Source organism: Dermacentor andersoni, chromosome 1 (genome assembly GCF_023375885.2).
Source record: "Dermacentor andersoni chromosome 1, qqDerAnde1_hic_scaffold, whole genome shotgun sequence".
NCBI classification, from domain to species: Eukaryota; Metazoa; Arthropoda; class Arachnida; order Ixodida; family Ixodidae; genus Dermacentor; species Dermacentor andersoni.
Genome location: NC_092814.1, coordinates 163,004,924 through 163,027,981, shown reverse-complemented (window position 1 = coordinate 163,027,981; position 23,058 = coordinate 163,004,924). Strand labels below are relative to the sequence as shown.

The window sequence follows — 23,058 nt, the reverse complement described above, 5'->3', positions numbered from 1 at the left end:
GAAGTTTTGCCTTTCAACAGCGAAATTTTTGATTGCGTTGCCTTAGAAGCACACATGCTCCTGGTGGAGTGTTCTTCCAGCGGTTGTTTTGCCAGTGCTAGAAAGTTCCCATACATCCTTTACCTTTCTCATAGCCCTTGGCTAATTTATACCGATAAGTCAGGAAAATTATAACTATCGGATCTCGTGTTCGTTTTTGTGGGAATGTGTATGTGCACTTATTGCTTGTATATAATATGGGAATTGTGGTGGCTCTGTGTTGTGTGAAAGGTTTTAAACAAGCAGTTCTATTGCAGACAAGGTATTTAATAAACAGCGAATAAAACAGATTATGTTCTCTGTATTCTTTGTTATAACAGCTTTCTTTTGCTGTTTTGTAGCAATGCAGCATAAGCTTCCTGACTGATAAACTGTTTGTTGCCATTTACAAATAATTTACTTAGACTTAATGGTTTAGCATAGAATACTGATGTAGCAATGTGATGTATATTACCATAAGTGAAGATGTGGCTTTGTCTTGGGAACTGCATTTGTCTTGCAATCGTCATAGGAAGGCACAAAGTGATGTAGTACATAGAAGGAACCTAAACTGAATGCTTAGGTTGTTAGTTCATGCATTTATAAACATAAATTCAGCTCTTATTTTATATTGTCTTTGTGTTAGGGTTTTGTTCCACATTCATCTAAGAGGTGTGAAAGATATTTCAGTATCTGGCTTGAATCCCCATAAGCATTATCTCTCCAGGCACTTGGCTTAAGCACTAAGCAGCTTGAGGTGGGATACAGGATATGAAAGTGCATGCATTTTCCGGTTGGCTTTGATGCCGGCCATAGCCATTTGGAAATTGCCGCATCATTGAACGTGTCAAAATTTTGTTTTTGGAGTAACAAGATAACTGCTGGCTATAAATAACGAACTCTTAATTTGCGAGAAATTGCGAGTTGTCAAGTGCCATCCAGACAGTTTCTTCAGCATGTGGTGGCCATTGCTAGTCAAAAGCCTGGAGAGCGATTGATGACCACTGCCACACAGATTTTATGTGGCAAATTCTGGCTTTCTGTGCATGAGAATATTGGCAATCAACATTAGCACTAGGTACGTTAGCACTAGGTCTGAATTTTCGCGGTGATGTCGTTCTCAATGCGGCATTCCAGTTTCCAATATTTCAACCTGCTGCATTGGGGTGTGTGTGTGCGTGTGTGTGTTTGTGTGGACCTCACTGAGAAAGATACTAATAGCCACACTGAAAACTTGCCAAAGGGTGCTATTGTGGAAGCACTGGCCAACATAGACAAGCATTATCTGATCCAAGCATACAGCTGTTTTAGAAGCTGAATTCAATCAAGGCCAAAGGTGATTCTATTAAACAGTATTAAAGAGAGATAGAAGTAATAGCGAGAAATTTGAAACAAATTTATTTAGTCTACAATATTTTTTCTATTTGAAATGGTCATTGTTTTCAAATTATTATGTACCTTATACTCGAGGTGCTATTTATTCTGAGGTTCCATCAAAAGCGTCATGGTCAGTTCTTGCAGAACTGATATGCCATGATGCAAGAAAATAGTTTTACTTGTATTATTGGTGAAAAAGTTTCAGCAGGGTGTATGCCATTGTGAGTATGAAGTCTTGCGTCCAGCTTAAGAGTTATCATTGCTATTGTTCCCTATGCAGACAGCTTGTGGCCCGGAATATTGTGGACACCTTGCGTGTTTCCCTTGATTCTCAAGATGCTGTCAGTGCAGTTCTGTCAGCCCTTTCCTCCATCTCTATGGACTGTGGTAAGCCAAATTTTGAAGCATTGATTGAGTCTAGGTTTTCCTCAAGCTTGTCTACTCTTTAACACATCATGCATGATGAAATAATTTTTGTTTAGCTATGTTAATGACTGCAAAATATACTTTCATCTGATGTAATCGGGAGGTGAGTTGCTCGTACTGTTGCTGGCTGATTTTTTCAGACTCTGGGTTTTTCTGATCTGCGTGATTATTTGGAATTCTCCGTGACATTGTCACTTGCTCTATAAAGCTGATGTATAACAGTGACTGAAATTTTGGATGCTGCACCTAGTCTGAATCAATTTTTCGGACTGTTCCACGCATGCGTGCCCGCAGTGTCACAAGCAATGCGACCAAGAACAAAGTTCCGGTTATTCAGGCTATAGTCACTTTGCCGAGGCGATTCTTTGGCTTTCTAAGCTCACTACGGTTCCTTTGAAATGTTTCATGGGTGATTATGGTGTGATCAGGTGCTGGCTTGATCAGGTGCTGGCTTGATCAGGTGCTGGCTTGATCAGGTTATTCACCTAGTAAAGAAAGATGAGCAGCGTGCTGCTTTACAATCTAAAGGAGCATAATGTTGCTAATAACTTAAGTTGTAAATAATTGGCATTGTAGAGTTCTCAAACTTGAGTTCTGAAATATACATTTAAGACACCATTATTTCCTCTGCAGCTGTGCAGTCGCGGATTATGAACTACACAAAAATCACTAATGCTAGTTAATAAAATATCAAAGTAACTGCCAATTCATATTCTAAGTGTTTCAGACTGATGCCGTGCTTTGTCTTCTTCTGGTGCTGTATAAAATATAAGTAGCAGGTAGCAATGCTTCATGGCAGCTCTGGAGCAGTAAGCATGAACACACAGAGAAGTAGCAAATCTGCTTAGCTGCAGCCTATTTGGCAAGGAAACATGCATGCACAGTTTTGGCAGGACTAAATTGGTTCCTGCTCATTGGAGGCACTGAACAATGAACTTGCTTGGTAAGCCAGGAAGATAAGAAAAAAAGAAATGCACACACCCCTGTGATGTCAGTTATTGAGTGTTTGCTGGCACTGTTTAATTGTTCATGATTAAGCAAGGGTCACATTTGCAGTTTAAAGGTACCGTACTCAAGGTAAAAGGTTTGATAACCTTTATGCAAAAATGGCCCAAATGCACAGGAACAATTTGAAATGTGAACCATCACTGTTTGAAATGGAGAAAAAGTGATCCTTGTCCTTCGTTCTGTCCTCTATAACCAACATTTCCTGACCAAATAAGTAGAGATGGTCTCTTTCACTTTTTGTAGTGTCCCTTTAAGCACAGGTGTGGCTTCGAAGGAAAACCAGTAAAGCCTAAAGTTTTTTACATTTCATTTTCAACAAGGCTGATGGTACCATTGGATGGAGGTTGCGCGATGGTGTTGTCTTGCTATGCTGTGTTGGTTTGGGTCCTGCCACTTCACATTTGGTTCTAACCAATGCGATGGGGCTGGCAGGTAATAATCTTTTCATAATTCTCTCATGTCTCGACCAAACTTGAGGAATAAGCAGGCAGAAACAACTGGGTCAAATTTCAACAGCTGAGTACTCAAATTTTTCACTAAGTTGCAGTAGTGGCAGCAAATGTAATAACATACAGTACGACTGTTAGAATATGTGCACTGGTTTAAAGACATTCTTACCAGTTGCTATTGAAATGTGTGTTTAAATAAAACTGCTGTCTAGTTTTGAGTATCTGGTTGTGCAGGTGTTGAGTTCAGTAATGATCACTGGTTCTGCAAATGTGTTTATATATTTCCTTGCTTTGTATTCATGTGCGTAATGTTAAGTTCAAGGGGTACTGGTTAGTTGCTGTATTAGTGAGGAACTTCGATTTCATGTTTCAGAACCAAGTGTACGGACAGAACTGGTGGAACAGCTTCCCAACATTGCCAGTTTTTGTGCCAGTGAAGGTGGACTGCTGGAAAATGTTGTTAAAGAGCATGTGGTTTCAATCTTGGTGCAGTACCTTACAGATGTTGCCAACCAGGTAATTATGAGCTCTCCTTTGTGTAGTACTTGCTGCGATTCCAAAATGGGCTGTCAGTAATTGGACCTAAATAAAGGAAAGCATGAAGTAACATTAATTCAGCACAGTGGCAATTGACAAGCCATCTATGTACCTCGTGAAAATGAGGGGTTGGTCGCGTGGTATCACTATGCATGGGTTGGTGCAGTAGCTGAAGCTGCCTCTTGATAGTTGTGTGTACAGCTTTAGATGGTGGGATGGGAAGGGAGAGTAGGGTGCTGCGTGTTCATAAAGAAGTGGCAGCCAATCTTCTATAGTAGGTGTAGGTGTCAGCCACAAGTTCAGAGGACAACAGGGGACTAAGATTAATCTGTGTGGAACGTGGAGGAGCATAGTGAAAGAGGAAAGAATGGTTTATACAATGTGCGTTGAGCTTTCGGCAATAGTCATTGTGTGGCTTGCAATTACTGGACTAGGCTGACCAGCGTGTGCGACAATGGTTTGTGGTCACTCCCTGAAGATTTTTCTGATGTAGAGAGAACTCGTAAACAAGCCCAACAATTTGCACGCATTTTAAAATGTGCAATATAAAGGATTGAATTGGTGATCCTTTGGTTCTTCAAGGAATACTGGCACAACACTAGTTACGAAGGTCGACAGTTCTGATTTAAAAAAAAAAAATTGTCAGTACCTCATTTTTGAGCTATGTGTTTGTTTCGTGTGTTTCAATTCAATGAGCAGCCAGGACTATATTTAAAATCGTTGCTACCAGACTACTGTCAAATTCCAATGTCAGTCTGAGTGTGTGACTGGCTACAGTGCAGAGCGACGCCTCCAAATTTGCAATTAGAACACAAGCCCTGCCTACCTCCTTAGCAAGGAGGCGCTCATGTACACTGCAACTGGATGTACAGCTACCCAGCGTCCCTTGCGTGCCTGTTTGTCTGCATCTCCCACCGCCAGGCGGCGGCTTCTCCATAATGGATTGTGCAGCACGCACAAACAGCAGTACAAGTGCCAACGAACAATGTATGATGCATTTCCTGAAAGGCAGGGTACTAGGAGATGTACAAATAGAGTATGCAGTAAATAAAAAAATACATATTGCTTACTTATGCGTTTTGGCTTTGCACATTCAGTTGTCAGCATCTGTGAGGAAAAGGGCACTCTCGAAGATAGCATGTCAAGGGACAGTTAAAAACTATGAAGTACGAAAAGCCTAGTGAAATGCACAAATGGCCGGGAAAGACTGATATGCCCACAGGTGAACAGAAGATTAATCTAATGGGACACATATGGTGATAGCACTGTTAGTCACAATGTTAAGTGACTGGATTCTTGAGAGCTGCAGGACACAGTCGGAACTTGATCGTCGGTATGAAGTGAAACCATCCTCTCTAGCAGAAAGCGCTGCTGGCATGGTGTGGACACAGCTCTGCAGTATAGGCATGTGGAGAGTGCAGACTCGTTAGTCAAAGCTGTTCTTTCCAGTTGCTTATCGCCCGGTTCAGCCACTGTAATTACACTGTGGTTGTTTACTTGCTGTCAACTTTTCGTGGCTATGAAGCTAAAGCTACAGGGGTGGAGCTTCTTTGAATTACTATTCATATGCCATGTAATCTGCGTGAGCTTGGCAGCAGTTCCGGTTTCTCTGACCTCGCACAGCTCCTTTGAATGGTTCACGTCAAGTTAATCATCTCTGCCTTCACTAAAGTAATGTTTATACGCATCCAATATGTACCGAACCCGGCACCACTGCCTACTGGGGCAGTTGCTCTACTAATTAAGCTACTAACCAGTAGTCTACTTGTCATAAGTTGTCATTAATCTCCTGTTGCGATCTGCTAGCCGGTTAGGCTTGTTTGGTGGAGTTACTGCTTTGGTTACTAGTTGTGCAGCTTCCTGCAATTTTGGGTAGGCAGCAATTTTTTTCCTTTCAGAAAGTTCAGCGAACTTGGTGGATTTCCGCCTTATTTGCTTAGAACTGAAAGAACAGTTACAAGATTGTTTTCTTAATGGAAGCAGCCAATATTTCATGAAATTGTTTCAGTGTTCATGATATCGCAGTGACACGGTGCTGCAGTTTGGTCAAGGAATTCGAAAATGGAAACAGCCTTCATTCTTTGCTAGTTGGACTTTCCTTTTCACCAGTCTAAATTGATTTAGTATTGCTTTTTAGTGTCCCTCTCTAATTTTTTTTTAGGTTTTCCAGTTGACTTTATGTTGGCTTGTTCCTGTTCCAGGTCAGAAAAAGGACACAAGTGTCCCTGTTGTTCATTTTAGAACGAGGATTGATAGATCGCAGTAAGTGTTGCCATACCCAGCATTACTTTGATTCTCTGCAAATGCTGCCAGCAGCACTCGCACCTTGTATTTTTGGTTCGTAAGAGGGTTTGACTGCCATTCCCCAAACCATTGGCTTGTATGACTTGCCGAGTCAAAAGCTCCACTGGCGAGGAAACGTGCAAGGATAAAAAAATTCTCCCAAACTGAGTTTCCTCTATTTGGCCACTTTATTTTCTAATACTGCACAACAGTGGCCATTTGTATTTTTTGCATGAGTTCAGGTAATGCAAGTTGTAGCATTAGTTCACCTATGGTGCAACAGAACCAAGTGTGGAAGTGCAGTTTACAGTTGAAGCCAGTAACTTTATGCATTTAGCATTGTTTTTGGAGCATGTGCAATGAATATAGTTCGAATTGCCAGCCTGAGATCGGAACCTTGCATATTAGTCTAAACATAAAGTCATTCTTTTCCAGATTTTGCTCTTAATAGCGTGGCTAGATTGGGACCATGGGACCCAACTGGGTAGTGCTTTAGTAGGGACACAGTGGTTACTGCAGGTGTCTTGCTGGCTGGCTGGCATATGCAACATGTGAGAAGGCTGTGCATTTGGAAGTTCACACTGGTGTGCTGCTTTCAGAATCTCTTCAGAACAAAAGCCCAATTTTCAAGCTAACATGGGCTGACCTGCTGTTACATTGGAATAAAAGGAATTGGTATTTGCGTTAGTAATCAACTCTGCAGCACCTTAAACTACATATCCCCATTACGTTATGCTACACTAGTTGTCAAAAGTGTGGAACGTAGCCAGGGTACAGCATTTTCATACCTGCATGTTGTCTAGTACAAGCTTAAAGCATACTTCTTAACCGTCTTACTATAGTCAGTGATAAAAATAAGGCTGCTTCTTTGCAAAGGCATTGCACTGTCCAAGCAGAAGCTTTGTTTGAGCTAGTTAAATAGCAAGTCGTACTTAAGGAAGTCAAGTGCAACATGCAGTGAACAAAGAATACATGACGGGACAGGCACCATCATGACGAGGGGGTGGCATTTTTGTTGTACCTGTACTGCATCTTTTTTCTGCATTGATTTCCTGATGCATTGCACTGTATATTTTACTGACCTGAGGTTTCACTGCTCATCTTCTCAGAGCAGCTAGAAGAACAGATATGCAGTCTGGTTGTGCATCTCACCGAAAGTGAAAACATGGATGACTATCGCATGGAAGCAGTGACAGTAAGCATTTTATATTCACTTTTTGAAAACAATTTGCAGTGCATTGCACAATTGTTGTCGGCATGTCTAATGCTTCTGGTGAAGCCGACCAGCCAAACCACATATCTACAAAAATACTTCAATGGAGTTTATTGATGCAGGTTAGTTTGTCAGCAGGTTATTACTAATAGCTTGTAGAATAATGTAGGTGAAAATATGCTGAAGGGCTTTGTGCGTTGCTAATATAAATGCATGTTATTTGCCAATAACTTGCGATGTAACTAATAAAGCCAGTGATCTAGGTTTCCTTGTTTACTGTATTTTTTGCTCGTGTACTTAATGCAGGGGCCCTGAAACACTTCACAATGTTTGTGTTCTTTATTATGCAGGAGAGAACACCCTCGCAAATCTCCATTTGACTAAGCCAAACCTACCCTTGATTGTACTTGTCATTTTTCTTCTTGTCATTCCTAATGCACTTAAAGTTGCAGCAGTTTGTCTACGCTCGTTACAACGGACCAGCATACAAGATGCTTTAGGATATAACTGACCATATTTCTGCCTTAGTTTGTTCTACCTATTTTATTAATGCAACAAAGTTCGCTTTTAACAGACCGCGCTACTACGGACTATCTGCTACAGCAGACAAAATTGGCGGTAATTTGTTTTTTCAAAATCGCGCATATAAAACGTACTTTTGCCATGTTGAGACGGGCTGACAACGGACAAAAGCCGACAATTGCCGCTCCTTATAGCGCGCATGAAGGACGAAGGCGGAGTGGAAGAAACGCGCAGTGTTCTTTCGCATGCGTGAGGTGAGAGAGGGGGTTCAACTTGGGCGGATGCTGCTTATGGTGCGGCCGCTGTATCTTCGTATGTGCTGTGCTTTTGATGTTTAGTTTGTGTAGAAGCGAGAGACAGCATGAAGGTCAGTTTGCTCGCTGTTGCTGCTGCACAGGCTTAATTTACTATCGAGATTGAAGCTTTGCCTACTGCGAAACTGCGACTTCCTTTGTTTGTTTGTTTTTTACTTTGGACGTTCGTCACTCACTCTTTGGAATAATAGTTAGACATGGCGATCAATTTCTGAAGTGAGGAGTTTCGGATATTACGAACTTCGGATAAAACGGACTTTTTTTGGCTTATCAGGGTCCATTGTAACGAGTCGACTGTAACTTGGGGTGTGCTTGCTTAGATCGCTTCCTCTGCCATGGGTTGGCTGTCTAGCGTTCTTTGCATGCACATTGGTAAGAAATGGACAATTACTATTTCTAAATAGCCACAGATAATCGCTAGCTGCGTTTAAACAAGATTGCAGAATCTTGATACATCCATTTGCCACATCTGAAAAATGTTGTAGGGCCTTGTAATATTTATTGCCTTAGTCTTTATGAAATATGTTTGCATTGCACTTGCAAATCATTCCATGTGTTCTCCCAGTAGCACTGTTTCTGCAGTCTTCTTTCACTTCACGTTCGTTGCCAAGTTAGTATGCACTTAGTAGTAATATCTGTGACTCAAAGATCGCGAATATTAATTTGAATTTCTGCATTGGAATCTCGTTAATTCGAACCCACTTAATTCGAACTATTGGTTTATTTGAATTGACACTGGGGTCCTTTCAAAATTGTGTATATTTCGATGTGTGATAATGCCTGGTTAGTTGAATGTGGAAGCGTTGCCGACGAATAACTCGAAGGTAACACTCATCAGTAGTGCAGAAACTTGTCCGATGGTGCTTCCTTCCCAGCAATGCGGCCGCGCCTCTCCTACTATTACCATTGCCAGTATACTGGGTTTTGGGACAAATAACTTGCATCAGGAATGTTACAAATGTGAAAGTAAAGTTGGGGTGTGGGTTATATGCGAATTTTGACTTGAGGTGCGGCTTCACGGCAGCGAGAATTTTGCTTAGAAGTATGGCTTCATGGCAGCGTGCACTGCGCTGCTGCAGTCACATTCCTGGAACATGTCACTGACGTGTTACCCCAGTGAACAGGCGCTGCCTAACGTTCCATGAGCTTCACTGAATTAGCTGCCTTTAATTCAAACTCCATTTAATTATAACATTCTCAGGGCCCTCCGAATTCGAATTATTCAGGTTCGATTGTACTTAAGGAACGTTGAAGAATAGTAAGTGAACATGGATGGGTAAACTATGCTGACACAGAAAACTCCATTTACCGTGTGTGGAGACTTAGTACAGTAAAACCTTGTTAATTTGACATTTGTTAAAAAAAATGGGATAATTCGGAGTCGACCTCTGGTCCCGGCAGGTGCATACATTATTTATTACAATAAAGCTCGTTAATTCGGACAACTCAATTCGGTCACCTTGCGGAGCTTGGCGAGATTGGAGCGGTGGAAATGTGCAACGCAAGATGGCAGGAATGCCATTAGCATCCAACTGAAATGAAGTGGTAGTCCACGTTTTAAGTTTTACTTTACTGTTACTGAAGTTTTACTGAATAAGCCTAAAGGGACTCGCAAAAGCAGATGATAGTGCATTACCACCTCTTGACGTCAACAATTTTTTTATAGCATCTGGTAGGTACTTCAAAATTACACTGCATTCTTAAGGAGCTAGCAACTCACTCTAGTGAGTTGCACATAGTGGAAACATGCAAAAATACTTGCAAAGTCATGACCTGATGCTTTCGTGAAGGGCACTGCGGTCAGGGTGCCAGGTTTAAAAAAGGAGAAACTTGGGGTTTTATTTTCATTGGTTTTCCAAGAAAATTGGGGAGACTATGTAGCAGTCTTACCTTGAGTTAACAAAACCTAATTTTGAAATTTTCTATTTAAGGGGGTGCTTCCGACTTTGCAACACCTCAAAACATTTCAATGACATGTTTTGGAAAGATATGGGAATGCTGGATGATGGGTTTAGGTGACGGACACCGCTGATGTAAAGTTAGCCACTTTCATGAAGGAACACAATACATGCTTAATGGGTTTATGGTCTACGATAAGTGCATATGGTGCTGTTCTTTTGCGGCCCATTAAAAAGCAATTTCTAGCACCATTGCATCCTCAAACAGCATGTGGCTTAACACTTTATTGCACCTTATAATTAGTATTACATTATTTCATGTTATTAGCAATTGCATATTAATACTGAAGCTTAAAAAAGTATTTTCTGTGGGGAATTTGTTTCCATATTTTCCTACAACTCCTACATTCTACTAAGCAACAGTGATCAGAGCTCATAATACATTTTCTAAACACAATTTTGGCTCTCATGATCATTGTTCAGAATTTATGCTTTTTGTTAAGGGTTCGGTATGTCAGTTGCATGCATTGTGGTGCTGTTTTGATATTTGCGACATTGCGTTTTAATACTTTTGACAATGGATGGCAGCTTCTTGTTTTATGTGGTATACAAGTTCGATGCCTTATTCCCGGCATTTGCATTATGTACTGAGCTGATTAGTAGTTCCTTAGAATAGAGTTCACTTCTGTATTCAGAGGAAATAGCTGAAGTACCCTCTTTGAACAGCAAGTTTTAGCCTTAGTGCTTCAACTGTACTTGTATGTGACGTCCAGAATTTTTTCTGGTTTCTCTTTTTACGTTTGGACTGATATGTTTTACCTATGGTTGTGCATGCATGAGTACTGTTAACATATCCGTTAATGACCTGCCACTGTTACCTGCAGTTTGTACAGCGTGGAAGATGCAAGTTTTTCAGTTTTCTGTACTGGAACTATTGAAATGTGAGCTTGTTCTAGCTTTCCTCACCAGCTTTACTTTAAGTAAGCAGCGAGAACCAGCATTGTAGTGCTTAGCCCCCGTGCCTTTGGGGGTTGCAGTGTTGATTCCCTGAAAGACATGGGTAGTGAGATGAGTTCGATAGCATTGCCATCTCACTACCTTGTCTTTGTTGGAAATAGCACATGCAGTGTCAGCGGTACCGTCGGCGATTGCACCACAAAGTGCCAGAAGACGCCAATGCTTTTCTGTGCAGCCGTCAAAGGGGCTGTGAAATGTCTCTAATGTCTAAGCATATCACAGCCACCTTTGATGAGCTGTGCATGAATTTGTTTTCATCGAGACTTCAGGAAACCGGCCACACAAATTTTTTAAGCCATGTAAATTATGTAAGAGGGTGTTTTCACAGTGGGACATCAAATCTACAACAGTGCTGCTTGCTTTGGCATACTGCAAGTCTGGCAAGGTTGCCAATGCTTAGCAGGACTGTTGTGCATGCATGCTGCTCCTTATTTCATAGTTTGTGGACAAATTTTATTTCTTCTGTGTATCTTATTGCAATTTCGTGCGCGATATGACAGTGACATGGGATGCATTGGCTGTTGCATTATTCATTGTCCGGATATGCCTCGAGTGACTAACAAAGGAAACTGTAGCTGGCCGAATGTGTGCTTCCTGTATATCATTGCATCTTTGTTTCCTGTGGTAGAGCATATCTCCTTGGCAGGTGCAGTTCGGATCATTTCATTTGGTTATTGCTATTCCCAAGATACACTGCAGTAGGTTAGTGGCTCTAGTGTTGTGTTACTACGCTCAATGTCACTGGTTTGATCTTGGCCTGATCTTTAGGTGAAATGCAAAAGCTTGTTAGATTTAGATCCACGTTAAAGAACCACAGCTGATCAAAATGAACCCAGTCCCCCCACCTCCCCCACTACAGCATGCCTCAAGGTCATATCGTGGCGTTGGCACGTAAAAGTGCTGCGCCAGCATTTGAAGGCCATATAAACTGTTCCTGGTTTCATGGATTGGATGCATCCTTGAAGTGTCAGAACAGTTCAGTGCCCCAGGACATGCTAAAAACTCCCTGTGAGTGTGTTAGGGTTGAGGGGTTTTGACTGTGGTGAACATCCGTTCGGGGCCCCCCAAATCTGCTTGGATTCAGCAACAGGTGCTAAGGTGACTGGTACAACTGACTATAGCTAGCAAATGGGGAGTTCATGAGAGCCATTTGCTGAAGCAAGTGCACCACCATATTTTTTGGCCACCTGCACGTCTCGTTGCTTTTGTTTGAATGCGGTTTCACCAGCTAGTGGCTAACTAGGGCGATAAGTCATTGTCACGTAGTTACTTCAAATAGTTTCCACTTCATAGTAGCATCTAAATGGCTATTCGCATTTAGCTGTTTGAGGTAGCTTAGCTTGTCAATTATGTGCGAGTTCCTGTAGGGCATGCAAAAGTGAATTGTTGGTGGTGGCATTCTTGGGAGATTACACAGGTATAGTAACTTGGGTGGTAGTATGTAAGGAAGCTGCTGCACAAAGCAGCAGAAGCAACAAACGCTGGCAGCAAATACAGATGTCTCAATCCAGTTGCCAGGAGGAGTATACTATGCTTTTTGTAGCACATAGCTGATTGGAGTCGTAAGTAGAGTTCTTTGCAGCACCTCAATATTATTGCCAATGTCAATAGTGTTTGGCATAGTCTGCATTCACTTTGTTAAGGGGTTAGCACATGCTGTAGAGTGCACCTTCCTGACCTCGCATATGCACTCTATTGCAAGTGGAATATGATTGTGCAGCCTTTGTGAATGGCTAGCTAGAGCAGCAGATAATGCATGGTGCAACTCCTGTGGCACACGATACTGACAATTTCTGGATAGTTGGGGCTGAAGGATCTGTTACTGTGTTGCTGAATTCCTATGGTAGATTTGGAACGCTTCCGGTAGTACTTTTTCTGCTCCTTGCCGAGCAAGTCTATTTCATTGGCAGATTTAGAGTGCCTTTTGTATCTTTCATTGGCGGATTGGAAGCAGCTCCGCCACTAGATCCACTCGACGGAGCAGCGTTCTCTACTGCACAAAAATTGGCAGTTGACCGGAAGTCACTTGAAGTCGGGCCACCCACAGCCAACGTACTGCTATGCACGCGTTTCAGTGAATGCGAATCGCGGTCTCTCGGAAGAAATGAGTGATGGTTCGTGCCCTCAACTTGCACTTTTACTGCTTTGCGGAAAGCGATTGTTCATCTAGCTCAAGTGTCAAATCGACCAGCTGGGACTCGAGCGACAAAAAGCTTTGAGAGCTAGTGTATTGAAGCACGCTTTTGACATGTTACGGCCACCATCCAAGAGACTGAAAGTGACGCGTTTAATTCGACGTCGTTCGCCAGTATGTGGATTAAGAGGTAACAATGGCTCCTTTTCAGAAGTTTGCATTTTAACAGCCTTTGCAGTTAATGAAATGCAGGTCTGAAGGCACCTAAGGCTGTTTCGATGTGTTGTCGTCGAACTGATCGCGGGCTTCGCTGAGTCTCCGATGTTTCAGACACACAATCATGGCAGACAAAAGCAGTCTTGCAAGCGGTGCGACTTCTATTGGAGCTCGGGAGGCTAAAAAGAAATGCAAAACTTCTAAACATAATGTACGTGCGATTTCAGACCAACACCGAAAAACGCGAGGAGTGCTGCTTTTAGAAGTGTGCTTGTGCCCCCTGCAAATTGCTCTGGCTGGAGTGCCTGGGTTTCAATTGCAGATTTTGTTCTGTTGCTCTCCGCTGTAGCGGAGTGCTCCAGTGCAGTTCGTCGACCACTCCGGATCATCATTGGGATTCATTGCGAAACGAGGGGCTAGGAGGGCTCGGGGTCCACTTTGGCTATATTCTGCCACCTTCATATCAAAGGCAGTCAATTTGTGTGGTCTTAATTTTTATGAGCACACTGTTTTGCTTGGCTAGAAGTTGTGATGGTATAATTTGTGCAAGTTAGGTTATTGTAACCCAAAAATTTATTGTGCTTGCAAGCACAGTACACAGCTGCTTTATTTGCAGCTGCGCAGCATTGCATACACCAGTACAATGGGTGAAGCCAAGCTTGTAGTGACAGCTTTGTTCTTTTTGGTCAGGCTTGCTATTGTACTTGTGAAATACTCCATTGGATGTAGTGTAGTTATCACAGCATATGTTCTGTAAGGGTTCTTTTTCCTAAAGTGGCAGTTTGTGACACAATGTTACAGGTCCATCGTCTTGCTGTACATTAATCTTATGTTCAGTAGTTTAGTCCCTTAGTCATTTTTTTTTTCTATGCCGCTTCAAGTTATGTCTTCAGGCATTTTTAAATTTTACTATATCCATAGTACTAAAGTGACTTCCTGCCATGTATGAGGTTATATTGCATTTCGTGTGGTCATTCTTTCATAACATCTTCTTTTGGATTTTGTTGCGTTCTGTGTTGTGTTTTACAGAATCCCACTACAGTCATCCATGAATGCTGCTATGGCCTGGGCATCAAACTGGCTGTGGTTTGTCATTTGTTTGAATCATATCACAGCCACCTTTGATGACCCTGGCCTAGTACAATTCTTCTGGAAGCCCATCTGAGACTACATAGTCTGCATGGCCTTTGGACTATTGCTTGCTGCACTTGTTCGTCAAAGTGGTTGTGATGTGTTGCTGCTGTTTCATATCACAGCCAGCTTTGATGAGCAGTTGGCATGCTTGGTTCTACTAGTGCTCATCAAGCTGCTCAAGGAGAGTTCCTTCATAAGCTTTAGCTGTAGCTGTTAGTAGCCTCAATATTTTTAAAAGTATGCTTTGGTTATACTACAAAATGTACTTTCTTTTTTTGGCGGTCAGAGGGAAAATTGTGTGCCTGTTTGACATCATTTGTTTCTAACTTCCAGTTGATGACAAAAATGGCACCCTATATTGGAAAAGAAACAACTGCTGCATTGTTTCTCCCACGTTTTGTCAGTCTATGTCAAGACTCTTCCTTCCACATACGAAAGGCAAGTGCTGTGCTATGAATATTGATTGTTGTCCTATGAATAGAGCAATTTTACGTTTAAGAAATCTTTTTTCTGGAGGAGAGGGGCACTTTTGAGTGATAAAAAAAAAGTGTAACCCTTTTGATACGTTCCTCGCTGTTGCGTTTTCCTGGCTGCTACATTATTTTCGCAGTTCTGACCTAAATTTCATTGACTTATGTATTCCCAGTTGATTTGTTGCTGTTCTGTTAGGTTCCCGTATCTTGCACTGCGTTTGAATGTAGCAGTCACATAAGTTTAGCATTACAGAGGGAGGGGAATTTGTTGTTGCATGTTGCAAGAAGCGACCTAAGTTGCACAAGAATCTGGAGAAAATGTGCACACATTAGCGAATCATCTGAAAAATTGTGCATCGATAAAAACGGACTGGGAACCACGCACACTGGACCAAATCTGAGCGTAGGGGTACATCTATTTTGGAGTTTTTAAGGGTCTTATTTGCATTGCATAATTGCCGTTTCACTTAGGATTCGTGGCAATAGAGCTGTGTTACGTGATATAAGAGAGAACACTCGGCACTACTTGCGGTGCTCAAATTTATTGCACGTCCTTTGCAGTTAGTATTCACAAAGAGTTTAATCACTGTCACCTGGCTAGTGACAGTTCTTGCAACGGACAGGCATGTCCACTTAACTGATCGTGGGCACACATCCACACATGCAGTGACTGAATTCCCGGCACACACGACACTGACTTCCACTCTATTGACTTCTGCTGACGATGCTCCTCGACGGCTGCAGCAGGTGCACGAAGCAGGGCCACTTTCTTGATGTTATCGCTAGGTTGGGGGATCATCTCATGGGCTGACTGAATGGACATGGTGCTTTAGTCTAAAGGTTGTGCTGGGAATCTCGGTGCTTAGAGTTCGCCCACGCCCGGTAGCAGAAAATATCCACCTCGCGGACGTGTACTTGGAGTGGCACAACTCGTACATTTGCTACCTATATTACACATGGCTCGCTGCACCATTGCTTTTGTATGTTACGAGACAGTAGATGAGTGCTTTTTAATCACACTTCGTGCACTCTACCTAGGGTGTAGCAGGTGTGTGCTGTGTCGTGATGCATGTCGTCGCTTATGACAGCTTTGTTGTCATAAGTTACATACAGCAACATAAGCGAAGCAACACAAGCGTAAGCAATTACACACAGCTTTAAAGGGGCCCTGAACCACTTTTTATCGAAGTGGAGAAAGACATTTGAAGTGAAGATAGGAGGCTATTTCAGAACCACTTTGCCGCAAAAAGTTTAGCAGAAGTGGAGTTATCGGCAATCAAACACCGCCTCAGCTATGCTCCCCTTCCTCCTCATATGCTTTGTACTGCGAAGGCTACGGCGGAGACGTCATTGTGGCGTGCAGTTAAAATCTCTGATTTGGTGCCTATGCCGCACTAAACGTAAGCCAAACGCGGCTGTCCTCGGAGAGCCGCAGTGCGCTTAGCCACTGGACTCGTGGCGGCACTTCGTGGCGGCACTTCGCGGCGGCCGCGTTGTAGCCGATCGCAGGGACCAATAGCAGCCGTATATTGGAGTGTGCTTTATGACGAAATAAACCACACAGAAAAGAGTGAGGAGCATGGGGTTTTTGAAACGAGAGCGTTTGAGAAAAAGGTGACTTCATGCTCCGCTTGAGAGCTCCACGGACCGCGTAAAACAGCAGAACTTCGCTGAGATGTTCACAGCAGCGTATGCTACCCGTGGGCTATGTTATTTCACCAAGCCCGAGGGGTGGTTCAGGGCCCCTTTAAGCAACGCACAGCAAAGCATTGTGTTGCTTGCCATTGAGACACAAATGAAAATGCAGATTGGTTTCTTCTGCCAATGGTATGATTGTTTCATTTCAGAGGACAGTCCAGTTTTCCACAAAATCGAAACGTAGAGCAATGCTTCCGCACTGCTCGCACTTCTTTGCCTCATGAATAGCCGAGCGCTTGAGTGCAGCATATATATTCGTGAGGAATCCATTAGGTCACCTATTTGCTAAGCTCTTTCACATAAAGGGTTGGAGATGTCTTCTTGATCAAGTGGCTGCTTTCCTAAACAGCAAGTGTGACCTCGTCCTTGTTGACCATTCCCAGACTGGCCAAAGTGAGGTTGGCACTCCATGAGCAGTGCTCGCATTCACTTAACATATAATCTATGGTTGGGGTGCCTTCCAATGCCTTCCACTGCAATGCCTTCCAGTGAGATTTCCATGCCTCTTACGTTCTCAAGTGTGGAGATACAAAGGTTGGCATTGGTGCAATAAATGCAAACTCAAACCTCTTGTGGTGCAAGCAGCACCCATTTTGGACGCAGGCTGTAAAACTTTGACAGTGCGATGGTGTTTTCGAGGTTAGATGCTTTGAACATCTGGAGTGTCTCGCGGATAGAACAGGTCGTAAAAGGCTTTGAGACGTAATCTCTCTGGCCGTTTTTGATGACTGACACTTCCTTTTTGGGCTCTGCTGAGGGCATTCAAGTTTGTCCTTGGTGAAGTAGTCTAGTCCAGCTTGTACATCTGATGGGCTTTAACCTTGGCGTTGTGTACAGATAAAAATCTCGCTGTATTCCATGCTTCTCGTGCCGATTTCGGGCCTTTCTCGGCATGCACATTGTGACAGCTGGAATTGCCTCTTGAACGCATTTGTTTTGAGCTTCTGATGGCACGATGGTTAAGAGACGGAGGCGCTCTTGATAGCAACCCTGAAGCCTCGTATGCTTGCTTCAATATATTTAACGAGCCAGTGCATGCACAACATTTTGTCACATGATTCAGGTGTAGTGACATCTCCGTATGCAGCATATCTTCGTCACCAGGACGCCTTCAATCTCGGCCCATCTTCTTTCTGTTAGATCGTTTGAAGCAACAATATTCCATTCACAAATGCAGCATTGGTGAAACGGAAGAAAGGTGGATGTACCTGTTGTTGTCAATCGCTTCTTGAAGGGATGTCTTGTCTGTTTCATTGCAGGTATTACTAGATGTAGACGGGATTTCCTTGGGGCGTGTAAAGCAGTGCAGGCAGACACTGTCGGTCTTTCGAATATCCTCGACCTCTGGCAGAAGCTTCTGTAGGGAGGCAACATCCAAAACTTTTAGGCAAGGAAATCTTGTGTGTGTAAATTATCTGCACCGAATGCTCGGACCGAGCTATGATCCACATGCATTGCGTGTAGTGAACAGCTAGACAGTCAAAACGTTTATAGTGAACAGCATTGTACTTACTGTCACTTTTGCTGTGCCGCTGTCGTGGCTGAGCCTCTAGAATGTCTCGCAGTTTCATATTTTATGAACAAGGCAGTCTAAAACTATTCACTGTGAAAACGTGTGAGCCATGGTCATTATCGAAGGACAATGTTCGTCTAGTGCCACTTGTGACCTCTGCTGTTCTCAGTGTGGGAAAGCGCTTTACCAAGGTGCTGACAAAACGTAAATTAGGCAGCTTTGGCAGCCTTTGGCTTAGTCATGCCGCACTGCACTTTTTTTGACAGATGAAACTCAGAGTGAAGGTCCAGGTAAGATAAGATGTTATCTGTGAGCGATGCAGGAAAACATGCGATTACGGGAAATGAAATAAATGGCTCGCACTTATGGTGTCTAGCAATAATGCTGACATGCAAATAATGGAGGCGCAAATGCAATGCCCACAGAGGTTGTAGGCTGCCAACTTGGTACGCATTAGCATTAGCACGCATTAGCATGGTACGCGTGCGATGCTCTACATGTGATGCGAAGACGTGGGATCATTCCCCACCTGCGGCAAGTTTTTAATTCCCTTTTATTACCATTAATTTATCATTTCTTGGCAAGTACAAATGATTTCTCCTATGTTGTTTTTGGTGTCTTTGTTTGTTGGCTTATTATATGATTAATAAAAATCGGGCCCCTCGGCTAACCCCCTTCCTTCTCATTAAGGTATATTTTGGGTTAGGTTTGTAAAACCAGAGTGGCATGTAGGAGAGAAGCTGTGTGAGGTGCCACTAAGACACGAAACAGCTTCAAGATTTTAGTTCTGAAATATTTGGTGTTAAAATTCTTAGTACTGAAATAAGTTGGCGATTTCGTTTATGTGAAGAATATGATGAGGTTTGTGCGAAATATTTCACTGTACTGTAGCAGATTTTTCGGACTGCAAAAATTTGTATGATAGATATTCCGGATTTCATCAATGCACAGTCAGGGTTCCCATAGAACTAATGAATTTTCGCGACTGATTTTTCGGACTCATTGAGGCCCCAAAGTTCGATTTTCTGCACTGAATCGCTCATTCCGAGCCACACGACCCAATCTTGGAGGCCACCATGTTGGATTTTCTGCTTGCCTGGCCAGGTTTGCTGTCTTCCAGTGGCCCACTCTATGGCCTCCAAGATTGGGAGGCGCATGCTATCAATAGAGCGCATGCCATAGAGCTTCACACAATAATTACTAGAGGGAACTCTGGCTCTGCGATCATTCAGCCACCATGGGAATGATGGGAAGTACATGGATTTGTCCGATCTTCGTGCTTGTTGACTCAGGCGTTCTTGTGGCTTTGTTTATAATGCTTTATCCATCTTCAGTGTCCTAAATTTCAAAGCAATCTATACTTCTCTAAGTGCAGAACACTCTGTGAACACACACGCAGAATTGGTAATAATTGGAACGGCTCAACCTGTCAACATGGCCAAATCGAAATCTGCCAAGTGTCTCGACATACTGGCTTGCCAGCAAGAAATTCATAAGGGTGTTCTATGCTGCTTGTCGAAGCGTGTGTCCGTGGCATAGTCTGGCTTCTGTGCTAGAGGTTCTTTTTTTGGATCCTCCTGTCGGACAATTCTTATGTTTGTTTATTTATGCATTACTTTGTTGAAAATGAGTTTACAAAGTCTCTAAACCGTTTGAAGCCAGAAGGATTAAGTTTAGGCAAATTGTGTACTTCCCATAATTCCCATGCTGGCTGAACCGCCTCGATTGCAGCTCCTGCAGACACTAACTAGTGCCAGAAATCTCCACCAAGGGAAATCGCCAATGCAGCGACGCTCTTGTCGACTGTATATGGAGGCGTCACTCTTGCGCAAATCCCAGCAAATTTGATCGCCTTCAGGCGTAGTACGAGGCATGGCATTATTACAAAATTTTTAAAGCTATTCTAAGCCTAATTTCTTTCTTGGGTGAACAAGTTTTTCAAATTGTTTGGTTTTTAACACTATTTTTGCTTACTGTGAGGTCTGGAACATAAGTCTGCTTCTGTAACTAGGAAAATGATGGCTGATCACATAAATTTTCTTTGATGCTTAAATTATGTTCTTTGCCTTTCAGGTGTGTGCTGCGAACTTCGGAGACTTTTGCAGCATTGTGGGGCAGGAGTGTACAGAAGACAACCTTGTGAGTGGTGTTTTTCTTTTGTAACATCTGATTGGTCTAGTTAGTGTTACAGTAAATTTGTTACATACTTGTTCCACATATTTTTGACGTGTATTTGAATCACCTATTTGGGCATTTTGTGAGATAGGTGTGCAGCGCATCAATTGCATTTTGTAGCGTTGTGTGTAGATTTGACCTTTTCCCTTTGCCTGCACATGTGGGCAGAATGTGTTTCAGATGTTATGTGAAGACTGCGTCTGGGGGGTGCGCAAGGCCTGTGCTGAGGTTTTTATGCCAGTCTCTTGTGTCTGCTCCCTGGCTACACGTCGTAATAGCCTGGCACCACTTTTTCTTAGCCTGCTGGACGACCAGTCACGATGGGTCAGTAATTATTTTTCACGTTCAGGTGTTGTTTTTAAAAACTGACAACTGATGCTTGGTTATGAAATGTAGATTCCAGAATTTGCAGTTTGTTCTTCCATTTCGTTTGGTGCTACAATGCTCTGCTGATGAGCAAGTAGTGTTAGGCTCGATTTCTAGCTATGATGTCAGTGTTCTGGAGAAGTTTCAATGCAAAAAGTGCTTGTCTGCTTAGATTTAGGTGCTTGTTTAAGATTGCTGACTGTGAAAATGTGGGATGTATAGTGGTATCACTTATGGTGTGCAGATTAATTGCAGGATTGCTGTCATGTCTGGCACTATATTTTTAAAGCTCTGCTCAAACCTGCATAAAGACCAATAGTATAACCAAACATCCAAAGGCATTGTTCATTGTGGTCCTAAAACGTTTGAAAACTCTTGAATGTAAAACTGCCAATATCAAAGCATTTAACCTGATGGGAGTGTCACCTCTGAAAAAACCCAGTAATGGAAAGTTTAAAGGCCTTAAGTTTCACTGAGGGTTTAAATATCCTTGAATTCTGCTTTCAGCTAACCTTAATGGATTTTGTTTTCGTATCTGGCAGCAAGGGTTCTGCAAATCAATAGTCAAGCCATCCTAATTCAATTATGCTCTTAGTGATTTGAAGCTGCCTTTCTTGTGGTGGCCGGTCATGGCTTGTGTGAATAAGCCTTCACCAGTATTTTTGTTCTATGTGCAATAAAAAGTTTGCTGTTAGGCATCATGTTGCTTTATTCTTGAAATGCTTTGTCAGGGCCTTGCAAGTCTGTAGTATGTGGAAATTTCTCCTTAAACGCCATGAACTCTGCCGTTGTACTCAGAAATTTGGTGTATGGTGTTCAAATGTGCCTTTTATTCGGTGTTCATTAGTTTGTGAAAGCAAGCTTTCTTCTAGTACAAGAAAAGCAAGTGATAAGCCCTAGTGACTGCTGAAAATACATTGTTATTGCAATACTATAGGTACATTTTAAAGTAGGAAGTTTTATTCCGACTTTGTACTAGTCATTAGGATGTTACTATATGTGAATATATATGATTGTAAAAAATTAATTCAAGCAATCGGTTTTTAGAAGATCAATAATGTTATTGCAAATAGTATGCCACTGATTATAATTAAGCCTTTATAACTGCTCCAAATGAGAGTGGCTTTATTTAGCCTGTATTGATTGAGGCTTACCATTATAGCTATGAAGCTGTTCTCTTGATCAGATGCTGATGCAGCCAACACAAACAAGAATAGGTCCATTTCAATATTAGAATCGGTTTACAGTTAGATGTTCAACGTACTTTGCACAAACGTTGAAAAGTATTCTGGTTGTTTTAAGATATGCAGAGGGGTGTAGTGCTGTGTGCATTAGCTGTGGGCACCCTTGTACAGTCGGACTTCAATATATCGAACAGTGCGGTGATAGCGAAATAGTTCAACAAGTCAGAATTCTATATATAAAATCACGTAAAGAATGTGTAAAATACTTGTACATATCAATCAATGAACCAATTGTGGCACAGTAAATACTCACTTGAAGCTTCACACAAAGTATGTATTTGTTTGGCTGAAAGTACTGCAGCAGTGTAGCCTGTTTTTTATTGGAAGCTACGTGCTTAACCATGGTGTCCTCAACAGTCTAAACAATCCACAAGCGATAGGCCGGTGCCTTCTGTTGTGCCGCAGTAGTGGCCTAGAAGGGCCAATGCAGCTACAGCCTCAGTTGAAGTCGGGAGCGCGGCAACATTGGATCTTGTGCGTCCTCTTTTTCCTCACTGCCTTTCGTATCTCCGTTACATTTCGCTGTAAGCAGGCGAAGCCCATAGGGCGAATCAGGATGGACAAGCAAGGTAGAAAGGTTTCAGGTGAGCAATATGAGTCAGCTGCATTCTGCTTGATGGCCAACCATTGCACAGGAGGCGAGTTACTACGAAAGTTCGCTCAGGCATGCCACCATTACAAATGTGCCTGAATATTGTGAAGAGAGCTTTTGACACAATCCGAGCTTGCGTTTCGATATCCAAAGAAGAACCAAGTCACCTTTTTCGAACAATAGTTGTTTGTGACTGTCATTGTATCGCTTTTTCAAGTGACTTTGCGAGGCCAGAGTACGAAGACGAGCTAGTTGATGGCCTTCTTCAGCGAGACAGAAGGTCTTCGACACACAATCGTCATTGTGCAGAATAATACGTAAGGTGTCCAGAAGGCTTTGCTGTAACCTTGCATACAGGACATGAAATGGGCTATAGTTAGTGGTTTCGTGTTTTGCCGTGTTGTATGTGCAAGTGATAAGGGGAGCACATCGTCTGTTATTGTGACGTACA

At 42.5% G+C, this 23,058-nt stretch overlaps 1 protein-coding gene across 9 annotated transcripts in view; it reads left to right on the top strand.

Annotated features, from left to right (window-relative positions):
• Positions 1–23,058, top strand: part of LOC126547350 (serine/threonine-protein phosphatase 4 regulatory subunit 1-like) — a 210,864-nt gene that overhangs the window by 114,040 nt on the left and 73,766 nt on the right. For 8 of the 9 annotated variants that reach the window (XM_055062682.2, XM_055062686.2, XM_055062685.2 and 5 more), the window contains 7 exons: positions 1,676–1,782; positions 3,652–3,794; positions 6,017–6,077; positions 7,208–7,293; positions 14,880–14,984; positions 20,304–20,369; positions 20,574–20,729. In XM_055062682.2, coding sequence (XP_054918657.2) covers positions 1,676–1,782; positions 3,652–3,794; positions 6,017–6,077; positions 7,208–7,293; positions 14,880–14,984; positions 20,304–20,369; positions 20,574–20,729 — 724 coding nt within the window. The remainder of the gene's footprint in view (positions 1–1,675; positions 1,783–3,651; positions 3,795–6,016; positions 6,078–7,207; positions 7,294–14,879; positions 14,985–20,303; positions 20,370–20,573; positions 20,730–23,058) is intronic. The other variant, XM_055062684.2, reaches the window with a different exon arrangement.